We start from the raw sequence: 22,859 nt of genomic DNA, 5'->3' as shown, positions 1-22,859 counted from the left end.
ATTGGCCTATAATTGCGTGTGCGTGTGTGTCCGTGTACGTGTGGGGGTGCACGGGGGTTTATACTGCTTCTGAGTGTGTGTGAGCAAGTTTAAGTGTGCGTGTTATTTGATGCTGAGCTTTTCGCCTCTGGCTGTGCGTATATGCGTGTCTGTGTCTGTGTACGTGTGTGTCTGCGTATGTATGTGTGTGTGTGTGTGTGTGATTGGCGGGGCTGTGGTAGTGAGGAGGTTGTAGCGGTAGTGGGCGGGGAGGGGGAGGGGGGGGGGGGGGTTAGGGCCAAGGGCAGGCCTGGGAGAGACTATTCACCAGGGAGAGATGGGGAGATAAATGGGAGGAAAAAGAGAGAGAGAGAGAGAGAGAGAAGAGAGAGATCCAAGGAGAGATGTTACTCTCTCTACCCGACAGAGGTAAGGCAAGGTCAGACAGCAGGGGTTCATCTGATAGCAGCGCGCTGAACTCCTGTTCGTCTTCACAGCTCCAGCCCTGATCACAAAGTCTATTTCCCTGTCTGGCTGGGCAGGGTGGCTGACTGATTGGCTAACTGACTGACGACGGGATGTAGTCAGTCGCTCTGGTACTCAGTACACGACATGTGCCTGTCTCTCCTTCCCCCGGGATCGACCCTGCGGGCTTGCAAGGCTGACAACCTGGAGTGAGCCGGGAGATAGCCCCGAAAGCCTCCCCCTCTGAAGCCTTCAGAGGAGGACTCTGGCTAGGGTTTGACTCGGATCAGATTTCCTGTTATGGAGAGCAGCTGTGTAATTCTACGAGGTGGTTTCAGTGATCTCCGCAACCCTCAGCTGTGTTTTACAACAGCTGCACTATCGGGGACATCGATAAGAGAGAATAAGGTGATTCCATGGAAATAAACAGCTAATTGAAGCTAAAGCTCTTTGATCCAGTAGCAGCATCTAGTCCTATGCTGTACGCAGTGGTTCAACTCTGATCCAATGGCGAGTTCCTTTATGTTGAGCTGTATCTGAAGGTTCTCAGTGAATCTCGTCTCTCTTTATGTCTCTCTTTTCTCATTCGTGCTTCAGGGAGAAACAAAACAAAATCAAATCTTACCAAAGCCATTCATCTCTTATTAGGTAGAGATACATGTTTGTCCTATTTATTTGAATTAGTGCAACCAATGAAGGGATCATTTTTTTAATTAACCCTTCTCACTTTGAGTTGGACCTTATTTTCTCTTCACAGAAAGAGTCATGCAAGGGTTTTTTTCTACAAAAAAAAATCCTAAAGATGAAAACTGTATTCGGGAACGAACTTAATTGAACCGTGTTAATAATTCATGGATGGGATACAAAACAATTTGAAAAATTGAAATTGTTTTTGCTGGGAATGATTCCTCAACGTGCTGATTTCATGCTGATTAATTCAAATGAACTCCGGGGTCAACATGCTCCCTAACATTCGATGATAATGAATCCACCATCCATATCCAAGCAAAGAACGTAAATAACAGGTTCTAAGGTATCCATTCATTGATCGGTCCAATGGATTGAGCAAGGCACTAACATCGACTGCTTGGGCCAGGGGTTTGATTCCCAATAGTTTGATGATTAGAACCGCCTGGTTCATAGATTTCTATTCTTGTCACCATGCATCTTTTCAAGCATGCAACACAGCACACTGACGCTGTATTATACAAGTGTAAGCATTTTTACATTGTATTTTACAGTGTCAAGCCACATTCACATAGCTTACAAAGTCGATCGTTGCTATATCATTGGTATATTTCAACCATCGTCTATTTTACAGTGTCAAAAGCACGACCCAATGTACAGGGTCAAAAACATGCAAAATGGCCGCCTTTGCGTTTGCTTCCGCCGACTCACTTCTTGTAGAGGAGGATGGCGATGACGATGCAGATGATGAAGACCACGGCCAGCACGGGGCCCACCACCCAGATGAGGCCATCGGCGCCCGTCTCCACCTGCCGCACGTCCACGACCTCCGGGGTCAGCACCGTGTCCGTGTACGGGCTGGTTGCAAACATTTTCTGGAAAAACAACAAAGACAACAATAGAAGTCAATGGCGGCCATTTCTTTGATCACCCTTTGCAATTTTCTTTTATTTTTTTATATTTCTTAATAATTACATTAATTACATTAATAACCTCAATGTATTATATAGATTTGATAAAACATCTTTCGGGACGGAGTCACAGCAGAATGTCAACTTTGAGTCGCTGAACTGAGCTAGCGGAAAATATCTCTCAGATTTGACGACTCTTATCGAAAGAACGCTCCGATTGCATATCCAAACAAATGACACCTCGATCGAACCGGGCCGCATCCAAACGAAGCGATTCCCAAGTGTGAACAGCACAGCAGTGGACTCACCCCCGAGGTGGTGTTGAGCTCGGCCAGCAGGAAGAAGACGTACTCCTGTCCCGGCTCGAGGGGCTTGTTCTCACAGCTGCTGTGGCGGTGCTCCGAGCCCACCATGTAGCTGGTCGGAAGATGCCGGAAGCACGCCATGACGTAGGGCTTCCTCTGGTCCTGCTGGGCTAGCTGCCGCCGCGACCGGTGTCTCGGGATCACCTCTCGGAGAAGCTGGAGACAAAGGAGTGCGCAGGGTTCAAGTCTGTTCGATACATCCGACGTTATTCATACAGTGCTTTACGTGTAAAAACTCGGGATAAAATAAATACAAAGTGAACGACAAGGGAAAGGCCACACACAACGAGAATCAGATATACTGTGAGCTAGCGATAATGAGTCGAAGATAGTAAAAAAAAGAAAGAAAAAACACTACTGGAAGAAAGTGAAACTAGACAGCTTTGGTCTCAAATATTGAAAGATTAAAGTCGACCAACTTCCCCTCCCATTCATTAGTTTATTTCTGACTTAATTTCATCCAGTGGGGCCGTCTACCTTTAAGTTAAACAGCACCGAGGCAGAAACGATCATAAACAGCGGGGACATTTGTCAAGAAAAACAACAACCATTGGAAAAATATAATAACGAACAATCTACCGCTTTGATTTCCAGGCAGAAAGAACAACAGTTTGACGCCACCAGACAGGTAAATAAGCCGCACAAATCCATTTACTCCCCTTTTAGATTTCATTTTCACTTTGATGATTCTGTTTTGTTCCCGGGTTTCAAAGCTATCCATCCACTCATCCCGTCATTAAATCCATTAAGTTCACCCAGCGTTACCCCAATCTCCTGCCTCATCCTTCCTTACTTCGCAAAAGTATAATTGAAAACTTTTCATGCGCATCGGGTAAAACCAAACACTGTGGGTGTGTAACAAGCCTCCTCCAAGCCTTCCTCCAGCCCTCCAGGTGGGTGTGTGTACTGACTGAGATGCTCAACATGCTTCTGGAGTTGTCTGCTAATCAGACAGCACCACTACCACCTTTCCCCCCTTGGTACGATTGATTAAGGATGTGCAGAGACAGGAAGATGGGGCTGATCCTCAATCCAATAGGAGAGGATGCCGGCGGATCGGTGGCTCGGTTTGACCTTCATCGCTGTGGGAAAGGCGTAGGCCGACTGCGTGGTCGTGTGTGTGTGCGTGTGTGTTGTTTCATAGACGTAAACCCCCTGAAATATAAATATGTTGAAGTGCGTTCATTTGTAAGCCAATCTGGGATGGTGTGGGCGTGGCCTTGGCACCACTACAGCTTTCCCCGTTCTAAATTACCAACCTGAACTAAAGCCCCTTCTTTCCCCTGTGCTCAGCGATAATCAGCCTAGAGTGCGCGTAATTCTCACAAAGCCAGATTTATGTTGGCTAATTCGCCAAGCGTCTGGAGAAACACAAGAACGCATGATGCGCATAAAGGCGGCGGCAGGGTTGTAGTTCAGTGGCTAGGGCCAAAGGCACTGGGTTCGATCCCCAGTGTCAGCAGTCTACCTTTGGGCTCATACCTACCTACTTATCCACTGCAAGGTTTAGATGCAAGCATCTGCTAAATGACTAAAGAGTAAATAACCCAAAAAAAGTCTTGCCAGCGGCGATTGGAAAATGACCAAATAGTAAATAGCTTAATAAATTCCCAGCCATGGTGAATAGTAAAATAACTAATAGTAAATAACCTACGGTAATAAATTCCCATCAGTGGAGAAGAGTAAATATCAAAATAGTAATTAGGATACAAAGATGGAGAGGGAAGGGGGGAGAAGGGACTACAGGTAATAGGGGTGCTAGCGCTTCCTATTGTTGGGGGTCTCCATGGTTACCTCATCCATGTCCATCTCGTCCGGGGTCTTCAGGTTCTTCACCGTCCCGGTGGTCCGCTTCAGCGGCACGGCCACCAAGTAGAAGTTCCTGTACACAGGAAAGTACACGCCGGGCAACGATTATTAGACCAACTTACTTTTATCTTTATTACGTTGAAATGTACAGATAATCAATTGTATGTTAATTGGACATCTACAGAGTTTAGAAGATACATTCTAATATTTCTTATTTTTGCAACCCAAAACCAATGTTTCCAAAAAAGAGAAATTGGGGACAGACAGACAGACAGACAGACAGACAGACAGACAGACAGACAGACAGACAGACAGACAGACAGACAGACAGACGAGATCAATTCTAACATTCTGGATAATTTCCTACCAAAACGAAAGTTTACAAAAAAGATAATCGGGGACCAACACACACACACGGACAGACCCACACGGACAGCCGGACAAACCCACACGGACACACAAGCAGACAGACACAAGGACAGAAACAGACACGGAAGACGAGTCCACATCACGAGAGCCAACGCCACCCACTTGATGTCCTTGCTCTCCACGGGGGGGAAGGAGATGGTGAGGGCGCTGTCGGGGTCCACGTCGATCTCCAGCCTGGGCTTCTTGTCCAGCACCAGGGGCGCCGTCCTGGCCGCCACGCGGTGCCGCGTGCCCCCGTCCGACCGCTCCATGCAGGTGACCCGGAACTCGTAGGTGCTGTTGGGTCTCAGGCCCAAGACCAGCGCCTTCAGCTGCCGGGCGTCGATGTCCATCTTCTGCCGGCTGTACTCGATCTGGAGGGGGTGAGGGGGGGGAGAGGGTGCAGGCGTGGGCCGTGAGATAAGGCTGGTGTGTATTGATCCCCAGAAGGGAGATTCAGGTGCCACAGCAGCAAGTACTGGATGTACAGGATGGGATGCATCACATGTGTCTGCATACAATGCAGAGGAATGGAAATGTAGAGGCAGAAATAAATCACAGATGGTTGCAACGATCAGGAATTGGTTTCGCAAGGAGTGTTAACAACAGAGGTGAACCGATTCCCGGAATTGGACCACAGTACGACAGACTTGCACTACTCTTTACCCATCTATCAATCCATCAATCTATCCATCTCTATGTATGAATACAAGGGAAAGGTTATGGGGAACGGGAGATGTTCGTTTGAAGGACAGGTGGAATGATTGAGAATCTGGACAGACACATATTTTGAAAGGTAAATTGACAGCTTTGATTGAGAAATAAAACACAAAAAAGGAAGGAACAAGGGTAAATAGGAGCATACGTTATCCATATAATCAGCCTGTCCTTTCTTCTGTGACACCCTCTTCTCCCTCCTAATCTTAAATTGGGCATACATTGTGTGTCCTGACTGTTTAAAATACCTCCAGCCACCCCCCCCCCCCCCCCCCCCCCCACCATCTGCCGTTCCCACTTTATTTCTCTGTGGTGATGTCAGGAGGAGGTTGAAATGGAACCAGGAATAAAGCGAACTCTGAAGCCGTCATAACATCTATAATTCATCCCCCTGTCACGTCCAATCTTCCCGGGCTCTGCTACTTACTGTGCATTTGTACGGAGACCTGCTCTCAGAAAACTTCCACGCCACCATCACTGTGGTTTTGGTGGCCCACCTGACCGTGAAGTTCTTTGGAACATCTGGCGAAAAGTACAGACGGCACAACTTTAGGACACAGGAGTGGAGGGCAAAAGCAAAAATAAGAAAAATCGGGGGAGAAAATGAGCAATTCGTTAAAAGTCAAACAGTCGCCGATCTCCTGCAAAAAGTTTCCACCTCCTGAGTGGGGGGACAGTGAGTGGTCAGTGACACGTGATTGGCTGTGACGAGGGCAACCCTGATTGGTTAAGACACACAGCACGAGAGACTCATGAACAACAGACCCACGGGGCAACGGGGGGGGGGGTGGGAGGGTGGGTGGGGTTGCCTGGCGAGCCGATGTGGGGAGTGCCAACCCATCTCTTGAAAAACCCTCAAGACACTCGATCCGTTTGAACCAGAAGAACCAACCACAATGGAGGCCCGAATAAAACACAACCCCTGAGGTCTCTCTCTCTCTCTCTCTCTCTCTCTCTGTCGCGCGAGGCTGGGTTGGCACTGTCCAACGCGCTGCCAGGCACCACGCTGAAGACAGACCCAAAACACAGCATGCCAGCGGACCTCAGCAGTGCATCTGGGGGGATGCCATGCCGCAAACCGTCCCAACAACGGGACACAGGGAGGGGGTAGAGTTAGTGTGGGAGGGGGGGTGGTTTAAGTGGGAAACAGGGTGGGGGGGGGGGGGGGTTATCTCAAAAAAGAAAAAACTCAGAAGCCTGAAGCAAAGAAAAGAAAAGAAGAAAGGAAGAACCAAGAAAATCTCCTCTCTAGCATCCTTCTAGAAAAGAGGTCCTTCACCGGGGGGAGTGACGGTCATCCTACCTTTGGACGTGTGGAGTGACGTGAGCGTGCTTAGGGCTGCAGGGACGGCCGACTGGCGCGTGGCTCACCCAACGGGCGTGTGTCTCACCCAAAACGAGCACTTACCTTTGGATCTGGGAGAGGAGGGGGTCCGCCCCGCTTCCCTCAAACTGACCTGGCTGTACCCTACCGACTTGCATTTTTTACCTTGTTTGGGGGTTAGTGAAGTGAGTTTTCCACAGCAAACAGGATTAAAATCGCAATCTTTAGTGAAGAAGAAGTGAAGGTGGTTGAAGGAGGGAGAAGGGGAGGTGGGAGGGTTTTTTTTTTCCCCCGTTTTGGTTGCGGTTGTTGTTGCCGGTTCTGTGTATCTACGTCTACTCGGTAAGACCTCTTCCAGTAAAAACTAAAAAAAAAACACCCCTCCCTGGTCGGATGGCGATAGAAACCCTACCTGTGGGCTCAAAGGCCACTGTGCGATACTGGATCGGCGGGCTGTAGGGCCCGGGACCTACACTGGTGTGTGCTCGTATTTTCACGTCGTACGCCGAGTCCGGCTTGAGGCTGTTGAGCACAATGCTGGACAGGCCGGGGGCCAGGCGCAGCTCGCGGGGGGGTGCCCCGGAGCCCGCCTCCTTGTAGGCCAGGGTGTACTCCGTGATGGCGCCGTTCCTCTCCGCCAGCACGGGCGGCGCCCAGGACAGCTGCGCCGAGCAGCAGGTCACGTTGGACGGGGCGTTGATGTGCGGGTAGCCGCCCGGCGTGTTCTCGGGCACGCTGAGCTCCATCGCCTCCTCCTCGCCGAAGCCCCCCCGGCTCTTGGCGGAGATCTTAAAGAGGTAGGTGGTGCCCCGGTGGATGCTGCCCACGGAGTAGTGGCGCTCCTGGGGGTCGAACTCCAGCGTGGCCAGCGGGGCGATGTCCTTGCGGCCGAACTGCAGGCGGTAGCCCTGCAGGTCCATGCCGTTGAGGAGGTCCGGCGGGTCCCAGCGGACCACCGCTGACGTCTCAGAGTCCTGGGCCACAGACAGGTAGGGCGGCCCGGGCACTGGGGGGGAGAGAGAGGGGAGACAAGGGAGGTTATCGTCAGTGTGAAGGCTTAGTTATGGTTCCACGTTGACGCAACGCAAGGGGGTTTACGGACCCGTTGCGTCCTTGCGGACCCTCCTTGCGTCCACCTCAAGGGACTGACGTGCGCCTCTCAAAATGCGTAACTTTCTTCACAACTTTCATCACAACTTTCACTTCCTCTCGCACTGTAATCGCAAACAAAAACCTAAAAAACAACGCAACTTGCATCGCGACTTTTGGGAAAAGCGCACCGCAACATCAGGCATTTTAGGCCGTAACAATCTCAAAAAAGGCCTGCGAAATCCTGGAGGGACTGCCTAATCAACCACAAACTGCAGCGCGTAAACACAACAGCGCAGCAATTGACTCGATGCAACAGCAGGAACAAGAAATACAAAGCGACGGGAACGCACCATCGCCCGACACACCACATGATTATTCAGTGTTCAGCTATTGGCTAACAGTAGCAGGTGGGGGTTGGGGGAGAGGGGGGGGGGGGGAGAAGGCTTAAGAACCTTGTAAATTCCTCGGGCGATCGCTGTTCCCATTATGATTTCATGGCACAGCATCCCAGAATGACTCCCCTGCTGCAAAGCATCACTAAAACTTTCAGCGGGAGGGAGGAGAGAGGGAGGGGGAGCAGAGTGTGTCTCTCTGTCTACCCCCCCCCCCCCCCCCTTGGAGGGCAGTCTCCCCTGTAAAATAGATGAGCTATGATTCTCGGGGTCTAGACGCCATTCTTCAGAGTGGCCCAGTTCTGTAGCGGCGGGCGGATGACATGCACTCTAACTCTCTCTTTAAGGCCCACCCCATCAGTGTTGATGGGGGCAGGGGGACGGGCGCCGCCCCTGGTTCCAGAGTGGAGCCCAGGAGATTTGAGTGAGGGATGAGTGTAGCTGCGGCGGCGTGCTAGGGTCCCATCACTCGGGGAAATTATTCCGCCGGGACTTTTGGCCTCCGATGCCCGGCACCACTTTTCTCCCCGAGTTCAGCCGGGTAGGAAAAAAAAAACGGCCAGAAGATAGGTGTTCACAGGGATGGAAATGGAAGGAATATCTCCCAGTCACCAGAGTGGTGGTGGTTTCACATGAATAGAACATGAAGGTGTGTGGGTCAGTGCTGTGAACCCTTGTGGATTCTCTTTTTTTCTGTGTTTTTATTTTACTGTCCTACACTTCCAGCTGTGACACCCTCATTTAATAAGGAATAATAAAGTCCTTCTTATCCTTCAGTGTTTAAAGATGAATGTATGTGTGTCTATGAATGTGTGGGTGAGAACTTCGTCGTGCTGTTTATCCTCCTGTATGTGATGCAGGGAGCAATCTGGACCCCCGGCTGGAACAAAACTAATCCCAACAAACTCAACATCACACCGCAGCCACCAGCTCTTCACCAGCAGTTGGCCTCTGTCCTGTGTGTGTGTGTGTTTCTGTGTGTGTTTCTGTGTTGTGTAAGTGTGTTTCTCTGTGTGGTATGTGTCTGTGTGTTTCTGTGTATGTGTCTGTAAGTTTCTGTGTGTGTGTGCGTGTCTGTGTGTGTCAGTGTGTGTGTGTGTATGCGTGAGTGTGGGTGTGTGCGAGATCATTGCTCATGTGTGTTTGTGTGTGTGTTTGTGTGTGTAGTCTTAGTATGTGTACGTATATATGACCCTGTCTGGATTTTTCAATCTCCATGTGTGTAGAGATGCAAGTCTAATGCACCCATATACAGTCAGCCCCCCCCCCCCCCCCCCCCCCCCCCCCCACACACACACACACACACACACCAACAAACACAAAGCAATCCCACTCTGTGAAATGCTGTCCACTGCCCCCATTCCTCATTTCCGTTTGCTAATGGTGTTCTTTGTACAGATTGTGTGTGTGTGTGTGTGTGTGTGTGTGTGTGTGTGTGTGTGTGTGTGTGTGTGTGTGTGTGTGTGTGTGTGTGTCTGTGTGTGTGTGTGTGTGTGTGTGTGTGTGCAAGAGAAGCAGAGGATGGACAGTGTTATGGGTAGTGTGTGTGTGTGTGTGTGCGTGCGTGTGCCTGCGTGTGTGGAGAAGGAGGCTGGTGGCTAGCCAACTGGGCCGCGGCGGTAATAGAAAGGTATGGGCCGATGCGCGTGACGCTAGCCCGGCGCTAGCCCGACTCACCAGCTCTCGCCCAGCCGCCACGCTCGGCATCACACACACCAATAACGGAAACTCAAAGCTAACGACCCCCGCCGCTGCTGACTGCGTGTCTGCGCGCGCGCGCGCGCGTGTGTTCTCTTCACGCGTCGCACTCTTTCTCACGGTGTGTCTCACTTCCTGAATACATCATCGATTCCAGTGCTAGCGATTAGGTCTTCACCCCGGAACTAATCACGGTGTGGGCAAACTGTGTGTTTCATCAATGTTTAAAGTTTATTGAACGTGTGCGTTTGTGTGTGTGTGTGTGTGTGCGTCACAGGAATAAAATAAACAGCGTTGCGTTGCAAGGTCTGATGGGTAATGCATGAGCAGATTTCCAATAGTGGTTATGTGTGTGTTTGTTTGTTTGTGTGTGTGTGAGTGGGGGTGGGGGTGATGGGGTAGGATTGTGTGGTGATAACGTGTTTGTGTGTGTGTGTCTGTGGGAGGCGGGTGTAGGCAGGGGTGGAGGCTGACTGTTCGAGGGGGGGGGGGGGGGGGGGGGGGGGGGGGGGGGGTTGGGTGGAGGAGGGAAGTGAGGGAGATGAGATGGGGGCGGGGGGTGGGGGGGGGGCAGTGGTCGAGGTAACAGCGAACAAGGAGCAATCCCCCTGCCAAGAGGCCACCACATTGCAATTGTATGTCGGTGTGTGTGTGTGTGTGCGTGTGCGTGCGAGTGCGAGTGTGCATGGTCAACAAAACCCCTTTGCTAGTCCTTTTTTACTCTCATCCCTCCCTTTCCATCACTGCCTCGTCTCTCTTACTTTGCTTCTTCATCTCTCCCTCTCTCTCTCTCTCTCCCTCATCCCCCTCTCTCTTGTCACCTCTATCTCTCCGTGCATCACCCCCCATCCCTGCAATACTTAACTCCAGTCCCAGTATATATTCTTTCCTCCCGTCGCTCCATCTCCCTCCACACCTCCCTCCGCTCCCCTTCTCTCTCCATCTTCTTTCTTCCTTTTCCGGTGACAGGTCTCTGCTGCCCAATCCGTGCGGTCACGTATCCAATCAGCTGGCAGTATTAGCCGCCCCCCCCCCGTTCGCCCCACAAACACTTGAGTGAAGGGCTCAAATGAAAGTGAAAGAGAGCGCGAACCACAGAGAGAGATTCCTCTTGATCAACCTCTCTCTCTTCCGTTCTGTTCACCGGGCTCCACACACACACACACACACACACACACACACACACACACACACACACGCACACACACACAGACACACACAGACACACACATAACCCTGAGCAGAGTATAAGCTCAATAAGGACAGCACAGAAGTCTTTGAAGGGGCATTGCAGCATCCTAAACAAGGACGATTTGTTTGATTCCTTTTTCCTTTGGACTGCGGCTTTTGAAATAGCGAGCTGTCGCAGGAAGATCTTGACTTGCCAATGCCCTACAAAACTGTAAGATGTTCCTTTTTACTTTGTAAAAGAACACAGAAGAAAGGAAAAGCAAACCAAACAATAACATGCTTTTGCATCCCCTCTGGAACAAAGTGATGGATCCAGAATGAACCTCTGAGAAAGGTCCAACATGGTGTTCAGACTGGAAACAGGGGAATATTGGGGCTTGTTGGAGATGATGTGTGAAAAATGGACAGCCCAACACGTCAATCGTGAATTGCCGCCATCATCATCATTTCCTTTTTCCCCTCCCCGGCGGCAATGGATTTCCCCGTAGTCTGCGGTGATGTCAACGGCAGTGAGGTTATGTCTGTGTGTTTTTTATCTGGGCTAAGGAGCACAAGGCTGTTGACCTACGACCCCGCACTGAAAGGGTCGGCTCGCTTAAAGTGCACCTTTGTTCGATTCCATTCTCCGAGAACGGACGTGCTGTGAAAAAAACCCTGTGACGAATGTGTCGGCTAGTGCACTGCAGATTCACCAAAGGCAGAACAAAACGTCCTATTGCTTGAAACCCACATAACGAAACCTCTGCTGTCTACTAAAGCTAACCTGCAGTCCGTCCGGTTCGCTTTATTCAGTAACCGCGGAGGTGCAGGACACATTTTTTAACTCCTCCGGTTTTTATTTCATTCCCTGCCTCGGAGCGAGTCAATTTGGATGAAAGCATCTGCTAAATGACTCCATTGCCTAACCCCTTCTCCGCATAAGGTCCATACAGTATAGTGTCACGGCAGTCACATCCAGGGGCGAGCCCTACCGACCGTCAGGGAGAAAGGGCTCGGGAGCCAGCCAAGGGACACTCGTACGACAGCATAAGAACCATAACGTAACCAGACAGCCGGTGCCACGAGCGGTTCGTTCCCGGACAGCGGCGGTGATCTTCGGAACGAATAGCGGTGTCTGTTCCCCAAGCACCGCCCCCCCCCCCCCCCCCCCCCCCCCCCAGCGACCTGCCGCCACAGCGACATCACTTCCTGCCTTGGAATCCACTTCCTTTTGTTTACACCCCCGCCGCCCCACCCCGCGTTCTCCCAGTGATTCAGCAGGTGAGGAGGGAGGGAGGGGGAGAGAGAGAGAGAGAGAGAGAGAGAGAGAGAGAGAGAGAGAGAGAGAGAGAGAGAGAGAGACCGAGAGAGAGAGACCGAGAGAGAGAGACCGAGAGACCGAGAGAGGCCGAGAGAGAGCGAAACCTCTGTCAGTCGGCCTTGGACTGACGGAGGGGGCAGGGGGTGACGAGTCTGTTTCTGATGCCTCCGTAACACAAAGCATCAGGACAGGTCGTGATCCCACCCTGCCTGTCAGCGTTGGGTCCCTGTGTGTAGTGTTGTGGGATTGTCATTCTTTGTGTGTTGATGCGTGTGTGGGTGTGTTTGTCATGGTGTGTGTGTAGACGGGTGCACAAGACAGTCCGCCTGTGATAAAGTTTGATGTGCTTGCGCGCGCGTGCCTGCGCGCGCGCGCATGCGCGCGCGTGCGTGTGTGTGTGTGTGTGTGTGTTTGTGTGAGTGTCTGCGTGCGTGTGTGTATGTGTCTCGCCCTTGAGGAGAACTGCCACTGACGGCAGCAGCAAAGAACCTCACTATCGTGAATTTGCCGCCTCAAATTCTTCCAGAGAAGGCTTTCCAACCAAGCCGTTCTCCTATCTATCCAGTGCTGGGCCAATCACGGAGGCTAATCCGGGAGCTAGCCAGCTAGCAAAGAGGCTTAAGAGGCGGGGTAAACAGCCAGGCCGTCTCTGCCAACAAGCTTCGGCGAGACGAGGGTTCACAAGAGAAGACGGTTCCCTTTAACTCCGTTTGAACCAATGAACTTGGAGGTATTCAAATCCAACTCGCCCAAAAAACTCTGTCCCCCCAAATATCCCATCCTTATGACTACTACTCCTATCCCAGACAGAACCGAAAGTCACACTATCGTTAGATAACAACAAAAACGCCTAAGAAAATTCCATCCCAAAAAGATTAATTATTGTTGGATATCAACAAGGAAAGTTAATAATTGTGGATGTTGGAACTGTAAATTAATTTTCCCCTGTAATCTACTGTTTTTGTACTCCAACAAACTAGTTATGCATGTAGCGACTAGTTTTGAAATTATGCGTTAGTTATCATTAGCTAACATCTTTACTTCTCAAAAAAGTCAAAAAGGTACCATTACCAGCATGTTTTTGAGGCATTTTCTTGAGACAGTTCATCTTTAATGATTGAATACTGATTAACCCTAGCATTCAGCAAAACGCTATGACTTATTACTGACCTGCGCCCTTAGTCACCACCAGCTTAGGTTTGCTGCGTGCTCCATCACCCTTGGTGGTGTAAGCAGCCACCGTGATGGAGTAGGTGGTGTCAGGCTTCAGTCCTCCGATGACCATTTCCTGTACACACAGGAAAAGGGGTCAGGAAACGGCAGTTAGTAAAGGATCCAAACTTTTATCACTGTCATCTGTCATTGTTTTCTTGGTTTCATGCAACTATCTCAACCAACGCTGTTCATTACACCAATCAAACACAAAAAAAAACATCTACATATTCTCTTTATTTCACTACTCAAGCAGCATGCTTTAAATTCACCATAATTTCCCTATGGGGGTTTATGGAACGCTATCCACTAAGCTACGCTAAATCCTCAGTTGACAGGGCTGACAGAGATTGAAACACGGGTATTTAAATGTGACACAGCTCTTTCATTGGCCGTTTTTTAGCCGACAGCGTGTGGACAGAACCCTTAAAACCTTAACCGGTTGTATAAATACATGCTGGGTTTATGTACTGGCTGCTCATTGGCCAGCTTGTTCTTTTGAATTAGCTTTCCTGGTGTTCTCTCTTCAAAGAGAAGCTCCTGATCAATTGTGATGAATATTTCAGGGGAGCGAGTTGTTTCTATCCGGCTGCTTGGCCCAGATTGGAGAGGCCAGAGATGGTAAGTGAACGCTGTGCTATATACTATACTGTAAAATACAAGTCTGCTATCAGACTCGAGAGGCTCACTTCAAACTGAGGCTTACAGCGAGGGGCGGCGAGCTTCTGAATGTGGAAATTCTAAACGTCGGGAAAAGTTTTGAGCACTCGAAGTGACTCAGAAGGTTTTCAAATAACTTTTCAAACACAAAGAGAAAACACCACAAAAATGAAAGAAAGTGTCAGACGCGATTCGAAAAGCCACCACAGAAGCGTTGCGGAAAGAAAAACAACAGACACGGCGAAATAAAAGAACAACAAAGGGGTACACATTAACACAGCATCACAACACCGGACGACACAGACCGAGCACAGCACATATCGACCACAGCACTAAACATGGAGCATTCAGCATTCCAGTCCAAGGGGAAGTGGGTACTGTTTCAGCCGGGACCATCATTTCAGGACCAGACCGGCCTTGTTCACCTCACAGCCGGGGCTATGGGACGAGGAGGCGGTCTCTTTTGCAAAATCCTGAATCCCGATTGGCTGAGGCAATACCCACTTTTGTGAAATGCCCCGGACGCTATTGAAAGCACTCAAGCGGAACGCCATACTCACGTAGTCAGCGGTATCGTCCATTTCCCACTAAAGCCCCAAGCCCCGGCACAGAGCAGAGAGCGGGAGGTATAGAGGGGGGGGAGGCACAGCGAGAGAGAGGAAAAGAAGGGAATATATAGAAGTGTGAGAGGCAGCCGCAATCAGTGGAGCGAGAGAGCGAGAGAGAGAGAGAGAGAGAGAGAGAGAGAGAGAGAGAGAGAGAGAGAGAGAGAGAGAGAGAGAGAGAGAGAGAGAGAGAGAGAGAGAGAGAGAGAGAGAGAGAGAGAGAGAGAGAGAGAGAGAGGAGGTACACGAGCACAGCGTGGACAAAGGTTCCAAAATTAGGTCAAGGAGGGGTACGCTGGATGGGTGGGTGTGTGGTCGGGTGGGTGTGTGGTCGGGTGGGTGCTCATGACTTTTGGGGAGGTTGCTTGGGGAGTTGGTATTATGGGAGAGATATTCATGGAGGATTTTTGGGGTCCGTTGTGCTCAGACGATGGGGTCCATACATATCTCCAAAAACAATATTTACTCCGAGTATTTTTAGGATTTCTGTTTCTGGGCAGCCAATATCGATAGGGAAGTTGAACTTGAATGGTGGCTAAAATGCCCGTGGCGACATTTTGCTGCAGTGTGTTAATTAAGGGCTTAATGCTAAGCTTCACTCCAGGAATGTGAAGTAAAAAGGTGTCCTTTACCTGCTGGGATGTCTTACATCAGCAGAAGTCCCTGCGGCTCCGGCTATCACCGGTTCTCTGTGAGGTTAGCTATATATATCAGGGGATGGCCAACTTTAAATGATATCCACATACTGGGACTATTATTGGTCATAGTTAGTATCTCCCTCTGTGTTTAGGAGGGATAAGGCTTCATCTGTCACCACCTACATTTGTTTATATTGTGTTTAATATTGTATGTTCTTTTTTTGTATTTGTGTGTTTGGTTTGGTTAAAGATTTGGTAAAGATTCTAAAAATTTGGATTTCAAATCTGAATCTTTTGTCCAGTGAGTTAAACGCATCTAAATAAAAGTACAGTTTACATTTAGAGAGGGAGTCTGGTCCTTTCCATAAGTATGTGTTGTTCCCCCTCAGGCTGTCATTTCAATTGGGATGATTGTCGCTCACACAAATAGCACACTTGGCCCTTTTCTCACACCGCGCTGCACAAGTTTTGTTAAGGGAAAACTACAATAGAAAAGAAGAGAGCGCTAAACAAGCTTCCATTATAATTCAGCCAGCGCTGGAGGCCTCCTTTCTCCACAAAACGCTTTGCTAAAACGCTTTCATGCCAATTTCACTTTGCACCGAGCTACGGAATACTATAATCAGCAGTTTTTTGTTTTTTTTGTTTTGTCATTGAGTCTTTGTGTTGTGATACTGGCTGCGGAATGAGGCGTTCGTAGGCAGAGGTCTGGTGAGGCAAGGGGGGCTCAGACATCCTTAATAAAAGGCAGGGAGGGAGGGAGGGAGGGAGGGAGGGAGGGAGGGAGGGAGACGGAGGGAGGAGGGAGGTTGGAGAGTGAAGCTTTGATTACAGTTCTCGCTGTTGGCGGAAGGGAAAAGAGTATTGCAGCAGAGTAAAAAAAGAAAAAAAGAAACCCCAACTGGGAGAGGCATTGGTATGACAGCACATATTCCCTTTCCTTGCAGCAATATTTGTTCAGACCGTAGAGAGAAGAATGGTCGCCTTGGTTGAGCGGCCGCGGCTGTATAATCTTTGTAACACGTGTGAAGGAAAAAGGGTAAAGACACTTTTTCGGACATCTTTGTGTCGTGACCTCGAGTGCTCTTTGGGTCGGACACATTTCATGGATTTCATAAAGTTATCGTTTAAGACATCCAGATTCTTTGTTAAACTGTAAATCATTTGGTTGGCATATTTGACTCAAAAGGTTTTGTTTTTGACACCGAGCCCATCTCACGGACGAGGACCACCGCCAGCATTTCTCTGGCGGCGATTGGTGCACGCCACTCTCCGATTGGTGCACGCCACTCTCCGCCGTTGACCAACAGGGGGAGAGAGAGAGCGCGGTCAGCGGGCGCGGTCGTACCTGGGCGTCGGCCAGCATGACGTCTTTGATCAGCGGCAGGCCGCGGGACTCCCCGTTCTCCACACGCACGTAGTGGACCTGGTAGCCACGGATCTGCCCGTGCTGTTTGCCCGGCGCCAGCGAGCGCCACATCACCTTGAGGGCGGTGGAGTTGAGCACGTCCACGTCGACCCGCCTGGGCGGAGCGCCGGGCACTGTGGGTGAGGAAAAGGAGCAAATAAAAGCAACAACCATGAGTCCCAGGGTAACCAGAGGCATGAGGAAGTGATGTTTGTGAGCCACCGAGGCCCGCCTTAGCCTGGTGTGCAATAAAGGACAATACAACATTTTTGTTTTTTTTGCGATTACGCTGCCAGGGCTCAGGCGAGTTGCAATGTTATTAGGTCTTCGGGCGCAGAGGGACAGGAAGCCAATTTTAATAGTGGTGATTGTTCTTCTTTTGTTGTAGAATTATGCAATGAGATCCAGAATTACAGGGTCCCAAAAAACAATTGCACCACCACCACCAGCTTTACCTTATGGTAGATGGCTTCTGGACTGGAAGTGGTGGAAGTCCCATTCTTTCTCCAGCAGTCCACTGTAGAGCTTTATTTCACAGCTGTTTTTGGTTAACATTTGTACTGCTACACTGACAAATTTTTGTTCAAAGCTATTTGGTGTAGGGTCATTTTGTTGCATTTGAGGGGGGGGTGAGCCAAATTGTAATTTCATCCTCATGATTTTTTCATGAACATGTACAGTTCTTCTAAGAAAACGATCGGGCAATGGCAAATTCTGATGGGGATCAGAGGGTTCCTTTGAACTCCTAATCACTGATGGCAGCTACATGTGTTATTGCTGGCTATTTACTTGCAGTGAATTCCAATACATTTGATGAAGGAGTAGATAGGGGTTAGAGGCAGACGCAAAATCAAACCCAGAACCTTTCACACTGGGAGTCAAACGCCTTATCCACTATACAACCCTGTCATGTATTTTTAGCACCATTATTACTACCAGTAGGAAAGCAGAATCCTTCATTTCCCATCAAGCCTCTCATGAGTCATAATGGCAGACCTTTCTAAAGCTTCCTACACTGGGCACTTTCACTTTAAAGTAGCACACTGCACTTCCCTGAGATCAATGTGTTCTCCACGGCTGCTGCTAAAACGCTTACCCTGGCACCAAATCCATCCATGTACTCTGAACTCCCTCCTATGACGACTTGACAATCCCCTTCGGTCGCAATACGATTCATCACTGCTCGGGGCTGTTTATTTGCAGTTGTCCTCTTGCACTGACCCAGGTAGTGAAAGGGTTCCCCCCCCTCAGGATGCTAGTCCTGACCTAAATCTTCAGTGCTTTTTTCTTGTGTCAAAATGATGGTGACTGATGTGTTATTGGATTTTCTATGCGTACACGGTGGACTGAAGTGTAAACCTGTAATGTTGAGCTATGTCAAGCTATGTTTTCTTTTGGCGGGGCTATCAAGACCATTCAACGTATATAGAAGAGGGCGGGGGTGGAATGTGAAGGCTGCTCTGAGTGGCAACTGGGGTGGGTTTATTTGGCCAACCAGCCAGGTTTTCCTCAGGATCTCCTTTGGCATGGGTGGCCACCCTTACATAAGGTTTGAACTATAATGGGGAGGAACGGTGCAATGGCCGGAACACGTGTGTTAGAGTCAGCTCTGGTTTTCTGAATACCAATGGTACTGAAATAGATTCCTGTAAGACTTCTACCATCAAGTAGACATTACAGTGAGTATGATTCAGAATCGGACAGGAGTCCCAGCTTTAGAGCGTTAGGTTTAAAATGTTAAACGGTCCAAAAATGACACATTCATGTAGGCAATCATGATCAACCACATCCCGTTGAACCTCCGCTCAACATTTTCCCTCAAGTTCTCCAACCCTGATCTTTACGGACAGAAACCCGATTGGTCCAGTGCTGAAATCATTCTGCAGTGGGTTTGGAGGAGAAGTTCTATAGCTAAGATGACAAAAATGTTCAACAGCTTAACTACATATTATTGTATAGTTTTCCACAACGAATCAAGCACCGTAAACCTGAAGCCAATTTTACCCAATCAGTCAAGTGCTTTGAGAGTGTGAATGGTAGAAATCAATTTGACGACGACGTCAAGTTGATTTTTATGCAACTTGCAGTCCATTGTGGGTAGTTCGTAAGCTGTAGTCATAAATGTCCTTCCAATGTGTTTATGCTCACAACGACTTATCTGTGGTTATTAGGTTTAATTGTGCAAGAATAGTAAAATAATGATAGATCATGCAATTATTAAACTTTTATTTAAAATAAAAAATAGCGACCAAAGGTTAACATAGCCGCCGTATTAAACGATTTAGTCAGTTTCCAAGTGCTGCTCTCCACGGTGCTGCCCAGCAAACGCAGATACAGGATGGGTGGATGGGAGGGGGACAGGTGGATGGGGACGGGGGGATGGGTGGATGGGTGTATGGGGGGGGGATGGATCGATTGATGGGTGGATGGGTGGATGGGTGGACGGGTGTGGGTGAGACGGAGGGGGGTTCCGTACCGTCCTCGTCGGTGCGGCAGCTGAGCAGCTCGCTCTCGGGGCCGGACCCCATGTGGGTGAGAGCGGCCACACTGATCCGGTACTGGGTCCACTTCTCCAGCCGCGGGAGCAGCACCTGCTCGCCGGAGGGCACTGACACTTCCCCCGAGGTCTCCTCATTGTCGGCCGTCCCGGCGGCCGACTCGACGGAGCCCGCCGCCGCCTCCACCTGGTAGCGCACGGTGTACCCCGCCAGGGCGCCATTCTGGCTCTCCACAGGCGGGGGGCGCCAAGCTACCAGCAGGCTGGTGGAGCTGGAGGGGGCGCACTTAATGTCTTGAGGGGGGGCGGAGGGCTCTGGGCAGGTGGAGAGGAGGAGGAGGAGGAGGCAGGGAGAGGGAGGAGCGAGGAGGAGGAGAGGAGGGGGCAAAGGGAAGGGGTGAAAACCAAAAACAAAGAAAAGTGGGAGAGATGAAGAAAAAGGATGAAGGTTTGAACTCAAAAAAGGAAAACTTATAATTGAACAGAAATTAAATAAACAAAGAAACGAGGGCAAAATGTGCTTGGATTTTAAATCATACAGTAAACTGTCAGGCAAATGTAAACATAAATGGTACAGAGGCTTTTGGTATGTAATAATGAACTAAAATGGCCGCCGTCTAAAGCTCCCAGAGACCCTTTAGAAGATAGACCTTATCGATTTAAAAATCTCTTCAACACTGTTTTATTATATATTACATAGCAATCTATTATTAGTTGTATTGTATATCTCTTGAAGCCACAATTCTGAGAACTTTTAACAGCTCTATTTCTCATTTCTTCATCTGGGTAGCTCCTTGCCAAGACATAATCCTTGTTCTGAACAGGGTTCAGGTTAGGTAAGAGAAAAGCCTTTAATATGAGCAATAAGAGCCATCTGCAAAGACATGAACCTCTAAACCTGGACTAGTCAAGACACGGTCATTTTCAGCTGAATTTGTCTGTTTCAAAGTGGTCTCTTAAAAACAAATACAAATTCTGCCACATACTACTTCATTCAGTGGCATGTATCCCACTTAACTAATCCAGATGAAACGAAAGAACATCAAATACTCGGGAATCTTACGCAAAAGGTTATCGTCATTCACTAGTTCCCTCAAATTCTGCCCGTTTTGTCTTTTTATCAACAGACAGCAAAGTAGAAAGTAGCACCTTGTTTGGTGCAAAACCGGATGGCTTTTCAAAACGGGGACAGTGTCTGTACGGGAACACAGTGCTCTTCTGCCACATGAAAGCCTACATATCTGTGAACTTTCTAATTCAAAGTCAAAGCTCTCGCTGTCGTAATCTGAGCTGAGCGGTGGAGGCGCGGGCTCGGTGACAGGCCGCTCTGTAGCGGGCGAGATACAAAATAAAAAAAATGCCACTTCTCCACCGGGCTCGGGTATTATACGGATAAAAGGACATATAGGAGAATTATTCACTTCATCGCAGTGTCCCCCCTCTTCGTATCTCATTCAATCCCCTCGGTGGAAATACTCTCTCTACCTTGGGGTGACAAACCCAGCTCATTATTACATAACCCTCTGTTTTTGTCAAGGTAAAAGCTCTTGAATAAATGGAAAAACAAATCAAAATCATATGTAGGCTATATATATATATATATATTCTTAAAAAGAAAAAAGCCATTCAACATACAGCAAACCCAGGACCAGGATTGAAAAGATAAACTTGGTGAAATCCACAGAAAACTACGAGTCTCATTCAAAAGAAAAAAGAAAATAAATACAAATAAACAAATACAAAACCGGTGAAAGTAAAAAAGGGGAATACCAAGAAATAAAAGTCCCAGTAACCAAGGCAACTCTTGGAAAACAAACAAACATGGCCACTGAAATGTGAAACGTGGAAAAACAATGTTCAAACTTGGAAGGAAAATGACAACAGTTCACAAGCATTGTCTGCTTTATACGTACCTGGCTCCCATACTAAGTTTAGACTTTCTTACCATTAGCACCTAGCTACCAAGCATGCTCACTCGGTAGCCAGATAGCCGCGACATTCTCCCTCCTATACATTGTGTTGAAAAATAACTCCCAATTCAAACCTAGCTTCAATTAAAAGCTTAACAACCAATTTACCTAGATGTTTATTTTTAACCAATGCTTTTTTAGATAATAGAAGGGAGATTGTTTTAGCTTTTGTGCTGTTGCCAGGGCTTTTGCTCTCTTGCGCCTTTAGGGCTAGCGAATCCACAAGACTGTTGAGAGAGAGGAGGTGTCTGAGTGTGTGTGCGGGTGTATGAAGATATTCCTGTCCATATTTCTCTGCCTGTGCTTTTTTTCATGCCGAGTAAATTTGGAGAAATCCCATTTCATAGCAAAAGAATCCACTGCCGTTGTTAAGATAGCCACACACACAGGAAGTCATGAAAGGTTAATGATACCTTTCCAAAGGTGCGGCCCTGAGACCAAACCAAATCGAGGCATGAACATCAGAGAAGGCCTCCCTCGCCATCAAGAGATATAAGACTGAATGTTCTGGCATGCAGTAACTAGGGCAGGACCACAGCCGCAGTCCAAACCCCCTCTTTCGGAGCCAACGGGCTTATTTACTTATGGTTTTACCGGATTTTGAGCCTCTCCGGCTCCTTTCAAGTACTCATATTGTATTTGCAAAAGCCCCGCACGTCAAGAGTGATTGCTTGGTTCTCAATCGCACAGCGAAGGGCTGTGGATTTGACATGGGCTCCACTATCGGCCAGCCCAGGCCTCCTCTTGGATGATAAAGACTTAACACTGGGCCGGGGCGGAACGTTGCTAAACTGTCCATCCCTTAAAGACCAATGGTGGGATTATATGGATACGATAAGAAAGAGAAACTAATGCTCCACTTGCGGGTCTTCTAAAAAGGTCACACCCCACCAGCGCCAGCTCCGCAGACAAGAGTTTCCAGATGCTATGTTTCATTAGTTAGCAGTTTGATTTCCTAGTTTGATTATTTATGCCCGACGGCATTGTCCGTCTTCTCTGATGGGATTAAGGTCAGAGGGCTGTAATGGCATGACAACGTTCAGGTGGACGCTAGTTTTAGCATGACTCCTCTATTGCAATTATGATTATTCCTGCAGACACAAGCTTAGACACATGCCCCCATCGTTCCAGCCCTGATGCCAATTCTAAAAATAGACATGGAAAAATACCAAAGCTTTTTGGTATCCACACATGTGTTTGTGTGTTGAGCCTTTTCCATCAACAGCGGTGAATGGAAAACAGAGTTATTTGGTATTTTGTAAATCATTTGTAGATCATTAAGGAACTAATCCGTCCGGATGCCAAATGGTTGTCCTGGTGTTCACTACAAACAGTCCCGACGTGTCTGGAAAAACCCCTGTGCAATTACAGTAAGTGGGGCGGCTAAACTGCTTGTTTGGCGAAACACAAGAGGATTTAGAATCTGCCACTTTAATTTGAGAGATAACAGTTGACTGGCCGCCGGCAGTTCCTAGGTATAATATAAATGTGTAACAAAGCCTGACAATCCAGAAGCCTGGCCTATAGCTCA

General features: G+C 48.7%; 1 protein-coding gene across 1 annotated transcript in view; it reads right to left on the bottom strand.

Moving 5' to 3' along the window:
- Nucleotides 1–429: 429 nt before the first annotated feature.
- ptprsa (protein tyrosine phosphatase receptor type Sa) overlaps nucleotides 430–22,859 on the bottom strand; it is a 109,361-nt gene continuing 86,931 nt past the window's right edge. Inside the window, exons 11-20 of the mRNA XM_056604393.1 lie at nucleotides 19,338–19,673; nucleotides 16,802–16,995; nucleotides 14,771–14,797; nucleotides 13,509–13,626; nucleotides 7,078–7,671; nucleotides 5,769–5,863; nucleotides 4,748–4,998; nucleotides 4,202–4,289; nucleotides 2,351–2,563; nucleotides 430–2,006 (exon numbers count right to left, since the gene is read on the bottom strand). Coding sequence (XP_056460368.1) covers nucleotides 1,839–2,006; nucleotides 2,351–2,563; nucleotides 4,202–4,289; nucleotides 4,748–4,998; nucleotides 5,769–5,863; nucleotides 7,078–7,671; nucleotides 13,509–13,626; nucleotides 14,771–14,797; nucleotides 16,802–16,995; nucleotides 19,338–19,673 — 2,084 coding nt within the window. The 3' untranslated portion in view covers nucleotides 430–1,838. The remainder of the gene's footprint in view (nucleotides 2,007–2,350; nucleotides 2,564–4,201; nucleotides 4,290–4,747; nucleotides 4,999–5,768; nucleotides 5,864–7,077; nucleotides 7,672–13,508; nucleotides 13,627–14,770; nucleotides 14,798–16,801; nucleotides 16,996–19,337; nucleotides 19,674–22,859) is intronic.

Source organism: Gadus chalcogrammus, chromosome 12 (genome assembly GCF_026213295.1).
Source record: "Gadus chalcogrammus isolate NIFS_2021 chromosome 12, NIFS_Gcha_1.0, whole genome shotgun sequence".
NCBI classification, from domain to species: Eukaryota; Metazoa; Chordata; class Actinopteri; order Gadiformes; family Gadidae; genus Gadus; species Gadus chalcogrammus.
This window is presented reverse-complemented; position numbering and strand designations above follow the sequence as displayed.